General features: G+C 42.0%; 1 protein-coding gene across 1 annotated transcript in view; it reads right to left on the bottom strand.

Annotated features, from left to right (window-relative positions):
• The window catches only part of ADCY8 (adenylate cyclase 8), a 132494-nt gene that overhangs the window by 24776 nt on the left and 93092 nt on the right, over positions 1 to 14626 (bottom strand). Inside the window, exons 9-13 of the mRNA XM_066623677.1 lie at positions 13461 to 13561; positions 7105 to 7306; positions 4007 to 4096; positions 3435 to 3607; positions 1288 to 1369 (exon numbers count right to left, since the gene is read on the bottom strand). Of these exons, the coding sequence (XP_066479774.1) occupies positions 1288 to 1369; positions 3435 to 3607; positions 4007 to 4096; positions 7105 to 7306; positions 13461 to 13561 (648 nt within the window). The remainder of the gene's footprint in view (positions 1 to 1287; positions 1370 to 3434; positions 3608 to 4006; positions 4097 to 7104; positions 7307 to 13460; positions 13562 to 14626) is intronic.

Genomic DNA, 14626 nt, shown 5'->3' with positions numbered 1-14626 from the left:
TAATGGAACTCCTTTAAAAAAAAAAAAAATATTTGGGGCCTGGCAGAACTCATCTTCCAGACTTATTGACTACAGAAGATATATATCTAGGAGAAACCTTATTATGGGCAAACAGTCTTTGTCGTTTCAGGTTTTACCAAGACAAATTAAGTTAAAAGCCTTCATGTTGAACATTAGGGTTGTGCATCAAGTAGACATTTATGGGACTCTATTAAGAACTGCCAGTAAACCATAGTTCAGGAATGGGAAAGCTTTGATGTTTGTTCACTGTTTGCCCTACAATGAGAACCATAGATATGACTCCCTCTACTCTGAATGACAAATGTTTACTCCTCCCCAGCACGGAATGGTCCTGGCACCCGGTGTCAGGAATGGTGGGCACTGCAAGACTGTCTCCAATTGTAGCATTTAATGCTTCCTCATTGGAGGTAACAGTTGTCATTCACTGATTCAGGAAGCAATCAAGGGTGTTCTTCAGTCATCTAGGCGTGGAGAGCCTCTACAGATACAGAAAGGTTGGAAGCATGCCATTAAGCCACACCCCCACTGCTGACATAATTTATAGCTCAATCCCCCACTCTCACTGGGGTTAGTATTTGTCTGAAGGGGAGATCACTGGCCCTGGAGGGAAATATCCTGGACATCCAGCATTCCACATCTTGGGCAGAAACTCTCCCTGAGGACAGCACTTGCTTCTCCAGACAAACACTGTCCCTAGAGAGAGCTGGGACTGCAAGATCTTCTCTAACCATAGGTGGCCTCTACAGTTAGGAAATCTCCACACAGGGCTACAAGCATCATCAAAATGGATATGTAACCTGCCTTCTGGTGAGCCAAATGCCTTGGAAAGTGGGCAGATGCCTCCTCAACTGTGCCCCAATATGTAGCCACTTATAGCCACCCATTTATAGGCCAGCTCATTATTGTATAGTGCTTCCCCTGGCTCATTTTGATCATGCCAGATTATGGTGGAATATAGGGAAAAAAGAGGTGAAACATTGGAACCTGGATCTAAATATTGATTTTAAAAAACTATCTGTACAGAAATTCCATGCATAATTTTTTTTTCTTAAGAAAAATTATAACTCAATAGGACTGTATCTATGCTATCTGTAATCAGGCTTTCAGGTTAAATAGACATCCAATTATTGAAGGTTATAACATTTTCTTGAATGATATTTCATTACTTGCTCCAAATTGCAGCTATTAGTTTGACGTCTTTGCTGGAAAGCAAGCGTGGATATGTTCAGCTTTCAAGAGAAAGTGAGAAAGAAATGCTTGTCTTACCTGCTGGCCGTGATAAAATACAGCCAGCAGAAACATGGCCATGAGGAGCAAGGAAGCTTCTTTCGTTCCGAGGAGGTCTGTGCTGGAAAAAAAAAAAGTAAAGGAGGGAAGAAGCTTAAACAAAATGCAGTTATGGATATCTCAGGTTTAGTTAGGACTTCAGGCATCCAAATAAATCAAGAAGGGCATGTTCACACTGATTGCATGATTGTATGATGTGTATGCGCAACCTTCTGATTTTAGAAATGGGCTATGTCAGAATGCCAATGCAAAGGAGGGCACCAGGATGAGATCTCTTGTTATCTGGTGTGCTCCCTGGGGCATTTGGTGGGCCGCTGTGAGATACAGGAAGCTGGACTAGATGGGCCTATGGCCTGATCCAGTGGGGCTGTTCTTATGTTCTTAACTACAATTCCCAGGAAGCCTTGCAGGTCTTCTTGTTGTCTGGTGTGCTCCCTGGGGCATTTGGTGGGCCGCTGTGAGATACAGGAAGCTGGACTCGATGGGCCTGTGGCCTGATCCAGTGGGGCTGTTCTTATGTTCTTAACTACAATTCCCAGGAGGCCTCTTGTTATCTGGTGTGCTCCCTGGGGCATTTGGTGGGCCGCTGTGAGATACAGGAAGCTGGACTCAATGGGCCTGTGGCCTGATCCAGTGGGGCTGTTCTTATGTTCTTAACTACAATTCCCAGGAAGCCTTGCAGGTCTCTTGTTATCTGGTGTGCTCCCTGGGGCACTTGGTGGGCCGCTGTGAGATACAGGAAGCTGGACTAGATGGGCCTGTGGCCTGATCCAGTGGGGCTGTTCTTATGTTCTTATTGTTGAACTCAAGAGTTTGTTGCAAAAGTCTATGCAAAGATAAACAAGATGAGAATATCATTAAATCGCTGACTATAAATTCTGCAATTATACTAAATTAAAATGAGATTTATTTGTTTTCTTAGAGCAGCATGCAATAAAATATAATTGAAAATAACTCCTGCCATAGTTTCATAAGAATATAAGAAGAGCCCTGCTGGATCAGGGCAAAGGCTTCCTGTATAGCACAGTGGCCCACCAAATGCTTCAGGGAACACACAAGACATCAAGACACAACCTGCCTCCTGGTGCCTTCCCCTACATCTGGCAATCTGAAGTAGCCTACCTCTAAAACCAGGATTTATCAGCCAGCCCACCTTCTCTCCTTTCTTCCAGACTTACAGAGTTGCAGCAAGGCATCAGGGTCCAGAGGGAACTTGGTTCTCCAGGCTCTCTGGTGCCTGGGTTGCTGCCATTGTAGCATTAGAGCTGCCATAGAAGTTTACCAAGGATGGAGGTTTTGCTCAGAGGTGCTCAGAGTGTTTATGCTGCTGGTTCACCTTATAGTCACCTCATAGCTAGTGTATGTTTAGAGGAGGGGAGTGAGGTGGGGAGGGAGAAGTGATCCAGATGATTCCAGTTGATACATTTGTAGGTGGTGTGAGATTTCCACATCTAGAATTTGATTTGAGCAAAATCTGAGCTTTTTTCCGACTTTTTTTTTATTTTAGAACAGCTTATTTTGTCGAGTCTGCTTCCAAATGGCTTTGAAGGAACTTCATCCACCACTAAAAAATCACCCCACTGACTCCAAGCTGTCAATGCTGCAGGAAAAAAGCAAACCATTTCTCATCACGAAATCTTCTAGAAGTACTTTGAACTAAGACTGTCACTTGACCGTGTTCATTGTATACTCCTGCCTGGAGAAAAAAATATCCAGTTTCTTTGAAGCATTGCACCTTATTCCTGGAGCCCACCTTCATTTCCCGGCACTGAAGCCACAGCCAAGTCAGTGCTTGACAGAGCATGACTTTCTGTCAGTAATGTCAGGAAAAAGATTGACACATCAAACTAGCTGTGGCATTGCTTTCCTATTTGGGAGTCCATAATAAGGCCACCCTCTTTCATTTCTCCTGCATCTGTTTCCAGCTGATGAGATATTTTCAGTGCCACTGAGGAATTATCTTGTCTAGATACAAGATGACTCAGGTAAGGCTCTTTCTCAAAGTTATTTTTATTTATAATAATCAGGGATCCTACTCACAGGAGAAGATTTGCTCGGGTTCCTTAAAGATTCCCACTGCTCGGCCCATGAGAACAGAAAGCAGTTAATCTGCATTAAATACTTACTCTCCATTATGATTGATGTCATCATATCGCAAGAACAGGGAAGCATAAATGGTCTCGGTCAGGAAGCAGTAGATTGCAATCATGATGAGCAGCACTGCCAACTTGAGGACAGAATTGAGACGAAGGAACACAGCACATGTCACCATTGCCAGGATCCCAGTAAAGACGAAATACTTGATAAAAATGGAAGGCAAAGAAAAAAAATCAGTTTCAACTTTCAGCACTGAATTAGGTCACAAATCATTCACATTGGCTTTGGCCCTTGCAAACACTAAAAGTTTCATTGTCCCTGGTCTGGATGCTGTACCTTGTGAAGGTGAATAAAATGCCCCCCTAGTAACACCACTGCCCAAGGGCACCGAAAGAGCTTTGTAACTGAGGTCTCCCTATCCATAGTGCATCATAGTGTATATTCATAAAAACAGCCTGATCCAAAGGCTTTATTTGCATCTGGGAACTCTAAAATGCAACCAGAGCAACTGAACCATCAAGGGCCTCTTCACTAGAGCTCACCCCCAAGGCAGATGGAGATACCCCCCAGTTTCTAAAATAAAAAAAACCTCAGAAATTACCTCTGGGTAGGAGCAAATGTCCGCAAAAGACACAGAAGAATTGAAAGTTTGATTCTTAAAGGGCATTGGTTTGTCAAAATCACACCATAGCTGTGAACAAAGAAAAAACACACACAATTAAAATTAATGCCTATGGCACTTAAATAATACACAGGCTACTAGCACAAAGCTGACATGCTGGGGGAGGGCGTTCATGGGCAGTGAAATGGGGGGATTTCTCTGATTTGAGAGACTCAACTTGAGAATTTGGGCAAGAACTTGAGACTTGAAGGTCAAGACTTGAAGGTCAAGACACATGGGGTTAGGGACCTGAAGATATCACTGATACACATTCAGCCCCAAATCTCAGGCATCAAGGGGTCTTGAATAGCTCTGATGGTATCTGAAGAATTCCTCCTCTTTGCTAATCTTAATCTGAGGGGATGGGATGGATATAGGATAAGGCTTGCCATATCCTATATGGCAGTGTTTCTCAAACTGTGGGTCAGGACCCACTAGGTGGGTCATGAACCAATTTCAGGTGGGTCCCCATTCATTTCAATATTTTATTTTTAATAGTAGACTTGATAGTAGACTTGTAGTCTACTTGATAGTAGACTTGATGCTACCCTGGGATGTGATTGCATTTGGGAAATGTGACAGGCCTGTACTTTGAACAAGCTACTATGTATATGCTTTTAACAATGATAGCAAATGGGACTTACTCCTGGGTAAGTGTGGGTAGAATTCCAGCCTAGGATTGTCACGACTTCCAGTCGTGACATCATTTATGGTGGGTCCCAACAGATTCTCATTCTAAAAAGTGGGTCCCGGTGCTAAATGTGTGAGAATCACTGCTATACGGTATACCAGACTCCAACCCAATTTAGGAATTTAAAGGTCAAAACCAGCACCTTGAATTAGGCTGGAAACAAATGGGGGGACCTCTAGAGCTTGCAAAGAATTGGAGTTATATGAGCCCAGTGGTCAACTCCATACAGAAACTGTGCTGCTATGCTCTTTGGCTAGCTTGACAAGTTTCCAAATTGTGTTTAAGGGCAACCCCTCACAAAGCGCATGAGTCAATTGGCTTTGTTGATGGGTCAATTGGAGTCAAGTTGATGGGTTACTAGAGCATGCAAGGATTTATTCCCCAGAAATGGGCCCAGCGACTGGCTCTTCAAGGGGGCACATTCCCCCAAACCCAAATAGAGATAGGAGAACAATGACAATGACAGGGGCAAAGAAAATATTCTGCACTAATGTAAGAAGCAGCTTATTTTATAGTATCATCTGTCTGAATAATAACAGCTGGTCATTTAATTAGGCTGGCAAGCATGATCCTCTGATGCCCTTAAAAAAAAAATTCATAGCTTTTTCAATTAGATCCAAGTCTATATAATTACTTTCTAGGGATGCTTGATCTTGTAATTCCATTGTCTGCTCTTTGACTAACCCTGTGAGCTTAGATACCCCATTGTAAAATCTTTGGCGTGGCATTAAAGACTTCATAAATGATACCCATTAGAACATGTGCCACGTATTGAAAAGGCAGAGCATAGAGATGAGTGCCCGTAACTCTGTCACCAGCTTGGGAAGCCAAAATCTTAAACACAGAGCGGAATTGTCAACCAATTAAAGAGGTTCAGTGGGTTAATCATCATCTTAACTGAACAACTGCTTAATTGAGCCATTTAAACATATTTGCATAGGACCAAAACATCAACAGAGCTGCCTTTTTGAGAAGCCAGAGGAAGAGTAAAATTGATGTGAAATTTAAAAAATGAAGGGCCCGATTCCACCAACTTTCCAGAAGGTCAGTTTTTAATGACTAAGCCAAAACTTTCAGTTCTGTTGAGAACGTTTAGCAAAAAAAATGGGGTGGGGGGGCAGAGGGGCCCAAGTGTTCCCCACCATTCTCAGATGCTATTTTGGAATGACACTATATAATGATATAGAACATATCCCAGGATTCCCAGTGATTCCCAGGACATTTATGGGAAGTTAAAATGGGGGACAACAGCTACCCAGAGGACCACTGTTGGCAAGCCTCTGCCTTTTGCCCTATTACATGCCCTCTGAAATTGCTGAAATCCCACCACCCTTTTTGTCACCTGGGAACAGAGAGGCAAAATTGTGTGGGGAGGAAGGATTTGAATCAGATTCCGAATGCTTTCTTTTTTATTCCTTACTATAGGATTGTGCTAGAATGATAAGATTCCCAAAACACAAATAAGTGGGCCCTTAACTTACAGCCCCACTGATTAATCAACCAAAGTATTAATATGTTAAATGAACAGAGAGGCCACAGTCCAATTAAATTTAGTTATGACTAAATATGGTTCCCTGTACCCCATTGGGCACAGTGGGATGTACTTCTGAGTAAATATAGACAGGACTGTGTTGCATGTCCCACTGAAAGCAGTAGCACTTACGTAAAAATTAACTTTGTCTTTGGGTTTCAATTAGACTTTGCCACAACTAACATTAGAAACCCACATCCACTGCAATACCCACCACTAATATAAAGAAAGGAGGGGTCCCAGAAGGCACCTTTTTGAAGGTCCCCTCAAACCTGGAGCTGGCCCCAAGAGTCTTGTCTAGCTTGGTTCTCTTAAGTAAAGCCAAATTCTGAACACATAATTCTGACTGCAGAATTTGAGAAATCGTAGAGCAAATTGCCCAGTCTCCTTGCCACAACTTCTTAGACACAAGACATGAAGGAGTGTGGCAATAAATCAGGCCCTCCACTAATTTAATCCCATTTGGATTATATTTATATTAGTTCTTGAGAAGCTGTATCATCATCACAGCCAACGCTGTGGGACTGGAAAGCCAGTGACATATTGAGCAGAATGCAGACATAAGGATAAAAAAAAAATCTTCACAAGGGACAAATCAGTCACATGTGATCCTACACAAGTTTAAATAGCTTGAATGACTTTTTGTTGTTGTTGCTGCTATATTTAAATCGTCTTTGGTCCATAAATACATTAGTTAGCAGTTACGGTGGCTGAGAAAAGCATCCATCTTAATAATTCATCCATCCGTTCTCCTCTCCTCCCTCCCTCTGCCCATCAGCTCCAGGAGACAGTCCTCTGTTTCCCTTGGATGCTTACAATATTGATGATGGCTCCCAGGAAATTAATCATAATCGAGGCAAAGATGATGACATTCCGGGCCAAGTAGGTCTCATTAATCCAGCAGCAAGTTTTCCGGAGCACAAGGGGTAAACATTTATAATCCTCTGCCGTGGTGATTAGCACAAGAGCCGAATGCAGCATAATCAGAATCGAAAACTGAATGACCATTGGTATCATTCTGTGGGAGAAATACATGTGTATGTACGTATACATTGCTTTTAACTCTTGCTCTAAAGAATCAAAAGAGAGGCAGGTGCCTTACATGGGAAAATTATACATGGTGAACATATACGACAGCTGATTATTGAGTGATACCCTTGTTCCATCTAGAATGTCTGCTTTGCCTAGCAGTTGTTCCCAGAGTCAGTGAAATCTTTTCTTCACTTGCAGGTGCCAGAGATTGAACCAGGACTTACAGGTGTGTGCCGCTTAACAACCATTCGCTTAACAACGGATCAAATATATGACAGTGGTCAACGTATAATAAAAATGCTCTTAATTAGCCAATCGCATCTCCCATTGCCTTCAGCAGGGGGTCTGTTTACACAACAGAGGCTCTTAATGCAAAGATGAGGCCATCTATCTCTAGAAGCCTGTGCAGTCAGCTAGTGTCTGGTAGGGAATGTCAGTTTACTAACAAAGGCAATAGATTGGACTGAATGTTCAATTAATTACCTAATTGCAAACGTATCCTTGACATTAAGTGGTGCACACCTGTATAAGAAGAGCTCTGCTGGATCAAACCAAAGATCCCTCTGGCCCAACATCTCTTTGCATGTCAGGCAACTTGTTTGCCTTTTAAATGCTTTGTTGAGAGACACATAGAAATTTCTGAAGATATGGAGAGGGGAGGGGCTAGCCAGCAGCCGAATAGACGCGCCTTTCTCGAGCTCTTGAAAGGCACTCTATTTTTCCCCAAAAACTGCGGATCCAAGGAGACCGAGGGATATTTGTCAGGAGAGACAAATTCCTCCATGTGATGGCACGATTCCTGAGGAGATAAGCCCTGACAGGGGGGCTTTCCCAGGAGATTTCGCCATCTGGCAGCAATGGTGAAGAATTCATGCTGAATCAAGCTGAAGGCCCCAGCAGGGAAAGACGTTGAAAGACTTAAGTAAGTGTTATTCTGCTTGTGTATGCCTGGCGTGGACTGAGTAATTGATTGCCTGATCTGGTTCTTTTTTGCCGTGAGAAGAAGAGGCTTCCCCCCTCAACTGTTTATCGGTGTGAGGAGAAATCGTAGAAGAGATTTGTCAAGCTTCTTATGGATATATGAAAGTATAATTACAACTTTATAACTTTGAATTTCGGTGGATTACAATTTAATTGTCCTTGGATAAAGTTTGTGCATTGGAGTGTTTATTGCCTTGGTTTGATACTATTGTTTTGGATTGCCGGAAAGAGCGATTGGATGTTTTGAGATTCTTGCGAACAGAGGAATGTGGTTGCCAAGGCTACAAATATAAATAAGATAAGAGAACAAAAACAAGAACACTGCATCAGTGACATCTAGAGACATCTAGTGGATTTAAAAAGACATTGCAAGAACTGGATTTGTGTCTATAAGTGGAGCAAGGAAGATAATTTGCTGAGGACATCTAGTGGTCTCAAAGAGTGTTGCAAACAAAAGATATTTGAGTTTCAAAGGAAGGAAGAATGAAGATGGCAGGTAAGAAAGTCCAAAGTTTGCCAGTGTCGGAGATGGGATTTGAAAAATTAGTACAAGAGGAAGCGGAAGGGAAAGACTGGAAACAGACTATGCAAGACAACATGGAAAAACTGTTGGCAGTGGTACAGCAACAAATAAATCAATCTGCGCAGACCCAACACAGTGTGGATGCTTTAATTAAACAATTAGATGAACTTAGTGGACAGCTGATAGATGTGAAAATTACATCAGAAGAAGACAAACAAGAGATTGAGAGATTGGGAAAAAAGATAAGAAAAGACCAAGCTAAAATTTCAGAGATAGAAGAAAATCAGCATGACGCGGAGACAATGTTAATAGAAACTCAGATGGATAGCGCAGCTCGAGTGGTGAAGATACAAAATATACCAGAAGAGAAAGGAGAAGATATGTTGCGACAGATTGTCAGATTAATATCAGAATGGATTGATACACCGATGGAGAAGATACCTAAAGAATTGGATTCAGTGAGAAGAGTGAGCACTTTTTATCTGAGAAAACATGAATTACCAAGAGAAATTCATGTGAAATCCATCAGAATCTTTTACAGAGATAATTTACTGAAGGCTCCACAGGAAAAGAAATGGACAGTGGATGATAATAAAGCTAGAATTCTGAGACATGTTCCATGGAGTGAGGAAGAAGAGAAAAAAAGAAGAATTGTCAAGGTGTGGAGATAGGCTGGTGGACGCACCTATAATTAGATTCAAGATTTGGGGGATACAAATAAGAAGAACAGATGCCATTTGATAGACTATTGTTAGAAACAAAAGAAAAATATACTTTAAAAAATGTATATGTTTATATTGGATTTTGAGATGCAAGAAGAAATAGTTCTTCTTGAATAGTTCTTCAACAATGTATGATAAAATGGGCACAAAATATAGGTCATAATATTATAATAGATCAATGGGAACAGATCTGGAAGCATAATATTAAACTTATTAGAGCAACACATTTTAAAAACCTGAATTATTTTGTTTAAAACTATTTTAGATGTTATAGATAAAGAAAAAATATGTGTATTTAGTTGTTATGATTTTAATTGTAGTGAGGATTTTATATGTTAGATATTGGAAGGTTTATAAAATACCATTGAAAGATGAATTAATAGAGAAAATAATGAATGTGGCGGAAATGGATAGGTTTTCAGAAAATTTGGAATAATAATGAAAACCGACACAAATTGCGCAATGGAAATTATTTTATACTTGGTTGAAAATGAAGTTTTAGAAATATATGATAGGGCATTTAGATGATTGTATTACTTATATACTATCATATGTTATAATAGATGAATGATGAATGAAAAATGATTTTAAGAGGTAAATTTAGGAAACTGATTAAGATATGTAATGATTTATTAGTTTTAGGGATATATGATAATGATATATGATTTCCTCCACCCCCTTTTTTGTGTAGTGAAGTTTGTTGCGTTTTTTGTGTTATGTGTGTTTAGTTTAGTTTTTGGAAAATAATAAAAAATATATATATATAAAAGAAATTTCTGAAGATATGCATTCACCTGTCATCTTACCTACTACCACAGTAAGAAACATGTTAAAGAAGGAATTGCAAAGCTGTTTCAGGAATTTAGAGGTGAAGTTTCCAATGAAGACCAGAAGACCAGAAGGTGAAGGTGAAAAAGTGATTCTGAGGAGCTCCAGAAGGATATACTGGCAGAATGGGCAGCAAAATGGCAGATGTGTTTCAATGTAAGTAAGTGTAAAGTCATGCACACTGGGGCAAAAAATCAAAACTTCACATATAGGCTAATGGGTTCTGAGCTGTCTGTGACAGATTAGGAGAGAGATCTTGGGGTGGTGGTGGACAAGTTGCTGAAAGTGTCGACCTAATGTGCGGTGGCAGTAAAGAAGGCCAATTCTATGCTTGGGATCATTAGAAAAGGTATTGAGAACAAAACGGCTAATATTATAATGCCGTTGTACAAATCGATGGTGAGGCCACACCTGGAGTATTGCCAGTTCTGGTCACCATAATCAGTTCTGGTCGCCACATCTCAAAAAGGACACAGTGGAAATGGAAAAGGTGGAAAAGAGAGTGACTAAGATGATTGCTGGGCTGGGGCACCTTCCTTATGAGGAAAGGCTACGACGTTTGGGCCTCTTCAGCCTAGAAAAGAGACGCCTGAGGGGGGACATGATTGAGACATACAAAATTATGCATGGGAAGGACAGAGTGGATAGAGAAATGCTCTTTACACTCTCACATAACATCAGAAGCAGGGGACATCCACTAAAATTGAGTGTTGGGATTGTTAGGACAGACAAAAGAAAACTCAGCATGTGGTTGGTCTGTGGAACTCCTTGCCACAAGATGTGGTGATCGCATCTGGCCTAGATGCCTTTAAAAGGGGATTGGACAAGTTTCTGGAGGAAAAATCCATTATGGGTTACAAGCCATGATGTGTCTGTGCAACCTCCTGATTTTAGAAATGGGCTATGTCAGAATGCCAGATGCAAGGGAGGGCACCAGGATGAGGTCTCTTGTTATCTGGTGTGCTCCCTGGGGCATTTGGTGGGCTGCTGTGAGATACAGGAAGCTGGACTAGATGGGTCTATGGCCTGATCCAGTGGGGCTGTTCTTATGTTCTTAACGTAACATAGGCGTCTCTTTTCTAGGCTGAAGAGGCCCAAACGTCGTAGCCTTTCCTCATAAGAAGGTGCCCCAGCCCCGTAATCATCTTAGTCGCTCTCTTTTGCACCTTTTCCATTTCCACTATGTCTTTTTTGAGATGCGGCGACCAGAACTGGACACAATACTCCAGTTGTGGCCTTACCATAGATTTGTATAACGGCATTATAATACTAGCCGTTTTGTTCTCAATACCCTTCCTAATGATCCCAAGCATAGAATTGGCCTTCTTCACTGCCACCGCACATTGGGTCGACACTTTCATCGACCTGTCCACCACCACCCCAAGATCTCTCTCCTGATCTGTCACAGACAGCTCAGAACCCATCAGCCTATATCTAAAGTTTTGATTTTTTGCCCCAATGTGCATGACTTTACACTTACTGACATTGAAGCGCATCTGCCATTTTGCTGCCCATTCTGCCAGTCTGGAGAGATCCTTCTGGAGCTCCTCACAATCACTTCTGGTCTTCACCACTCGGAAAAGTTTGGTGTCGTCTGCAAACTTTGCAACCTCACTGCTCAACCCTGTCTCCAGGTCATTTATGAAGAGGTTGAAAAGCACCGGTCCCAGGACAGATCCTTGGGGCACACCGCTTTTCACCTCTCTCCATTGTGAAAATTGCCCATTGACACCCACTCTCTGCTTCCTGGCCTCCAACCAGTTCTCAATCCACGAGAGGAGCTGTCCTCTAATTCCCTGACTGTGGAGTTTTTTCAGTAGCCTTTGGTGAGGGACCGTGTCAAACGCCTTCTGAAATCCAGATATATAATGTCCATGGGTTCTCCCACATCCACATGCCTGTTGACCTTTTCAAAGAATTCTGTAAGGTTCGTGAGGCAAGACTTACCCTTACAGAAGCCATGCTGATTCTCCCTCAGCAAGGCCTGTTCGTCTATGTGTTTTGAGATCCTATCTTTGATGAGGCATTCCACCATCTTACCCGGTATGGATGTTAGGCTGACCGGCCTATAGTTTCCGTGTCCCCCCTCTTTCCCTTTTTTAAAAATAGGTGTGACATTTGCTATCCTCCAATCTTCTGGCACCGTGGTCGTTTTGAGGGACAACTTGCATACCTTAGTCAAGAGATCTGCAACTTCATTCTTCAATTCCTTAATAACTCTTGGGTGGATGCCATCAGGGCCCAGTGACATTGATCTTTAATTTATCAATGAGGTCTGAAACATATTCTCTTTTGACCTCTATCTGACTTAACTCCTCAGTCAGGAGGGGCCATTCGGGCAGCGGTATCTGCCCGAGGTCTTCTGCCGTGAAGACAGATGCAAAGAACTCATTTAATTTCTCTGCCATCTCTAAGTCTCCTTTTATCTCCCCTTTTCTTCCCTCACCATCCAGAGGGCCAACCGCTTCTCTGGTGGGTTTCCTGCTTCTAACATATTTGAAGAAGCTTTTATTATTCCCCTTAATGTTGCTGGCCATGCGTTCCTTATAGTCTCGCTTGGCCTCCCGTATCACCTTCTTACATTTCTTTTGCCACAGTTTATGTTCCTTTTTATTCTCCTCATTAGGGAAAGACTTCCATTTACAGAAGGAAGCTTCCTTGCCCTTCACAGCCTCTCTAACTTGGCTGGTTAGCCATGCGGGCACCCTCTTGGATTTAGTGGAACCCTTCTTTCTTGCGGTATACACCTCTGCTGGGCCTCTATTACTGTTGTTTTAAGCAGCCTCCATGCACTCTGGAGAGATTGGACTCTTTTTACCCTCCCTTTCAACCTCCTTCTAACCAGCCTCCTCATTTGGGGGAAGTCTGCCCGTCGGAAGTCAAGGGTTCATATGTTCAATGTTGTCTAATAATCACCTGCCACAATCAGCTTTCTGTCAGTTCAACCTGTGTGCATGGTTTTTTCTTTAGAAAAGCCATAGCATGTTTCAATCCCCTCCACCATTCACACAGTGCCTGTTCCCACTAGATTGAACTTCATCCAACATGACTTTGCAATAACGTTCTTTGAAGGTCTTTGCACCTACCTTGAGGAAGGAAGCAGGCTTTGAATTGCTGTGATAAATATGAGGACCATGAATGCACACACCAAATTTGACTTGAACACTTCATCCCTCATTTGGGAATACTGAAACAGAAAAGCAGACTATAAGGGTGGAAAAATAAAGTGGGTCTTGCATGACCAAGCTCTGCAGAAAGAGCAGTACAGTTTTACGAGCCTTCAGGGAAATTATCAAGAAGATCCTGTACATTAATTAGCTTCCTGTGGTGAAACTCCCACTCCCATATATAAAAAAGTTCCTGAAGAAAAAAGCATGTTGTGAAGAAGACTATTAAACAGCCTCATTGGGGAAGGAAACATCAGCTGTTCCATCATATATCTAACTTTTACAAGACTTCCTTTGCCATCTCATCAGCTGTACTACAAATTCCAAAATGGGTGAATTACACCAGTCAAGTCTCAGGAACACCAGGAAGTGCCGTGGAAATGTTGGGATGGTTAGACTGAAAGAACGTAAGAAACAATGGAAGGACACACAGAGTCATCATTCTAGAGGTGGGTGGTGGGTTTTGCTGTCTTGGAAAGCAAGTTTCTAGAAAGCATTAAAAAAGAGCATTTCAAAATCTTAATAAACATTGCCCTAGTCAGATACTCTAAGAACTTCCATATGGCGCATCTCTATGGGTACAGTTGCTTAATGGAAATAATATAAGAGGGATTTAAAGACAAGTCTCTGCCATGCATACACCCAGTGCCTTGAGATGGAAGTGGGGCCTTGCTGAATGCCCCCCCCCATGCTGAATATCCATACATTCAATGGCACATCTGAAAAGGAACACCTACATGTATACACTTGTACAACTGTACGCTCTCCATGTGATTGGGAAACCCATTTGTGTAGTGTTCCCAATTACAGGAAGAACCTGTTGAATGTAGGGAGGCTGGGGGGATGGAACCGGAGGACAAGTTAACATTGGGGATGGGTCAAATAGGCATGGCCCCATTCCCTTTCCATGATTTAAGTGAACACATGGAAGAAACTTCTGAAAAAGACTGAACATTGGATCAAAGGTGCATTTAGGCCAGAATTCTGTTCTCTTCTCTGGATCAGATGTTTCTGGGAAGCTTACAGGCAGGACCTAAAGGCAAGAACCCTTCTCTATTATTTTGTGTCCCCCCCCAGCACCTGAT

This window comes from Tiliqua scincoides, chromosome 4 (assembly GCF_035046505.1).
Source record: "Tiliqua scincoides isolate rTilSci1 chromosome 4, rTilSci1.hap2, whole genome shotgun sequence".
NCBI classification, from domain to species: domain Eukaryota; kingdom Metazoa; phylum Chordata; class Lepidosauria; order Squamata; family Scincidae; genus Tiliqua; species Tiliqua scincoides.
Note: the sequence above shows the minus strand (reverse complement) of the source record. Positions and strands in the feature narration are given on the sequence as shown.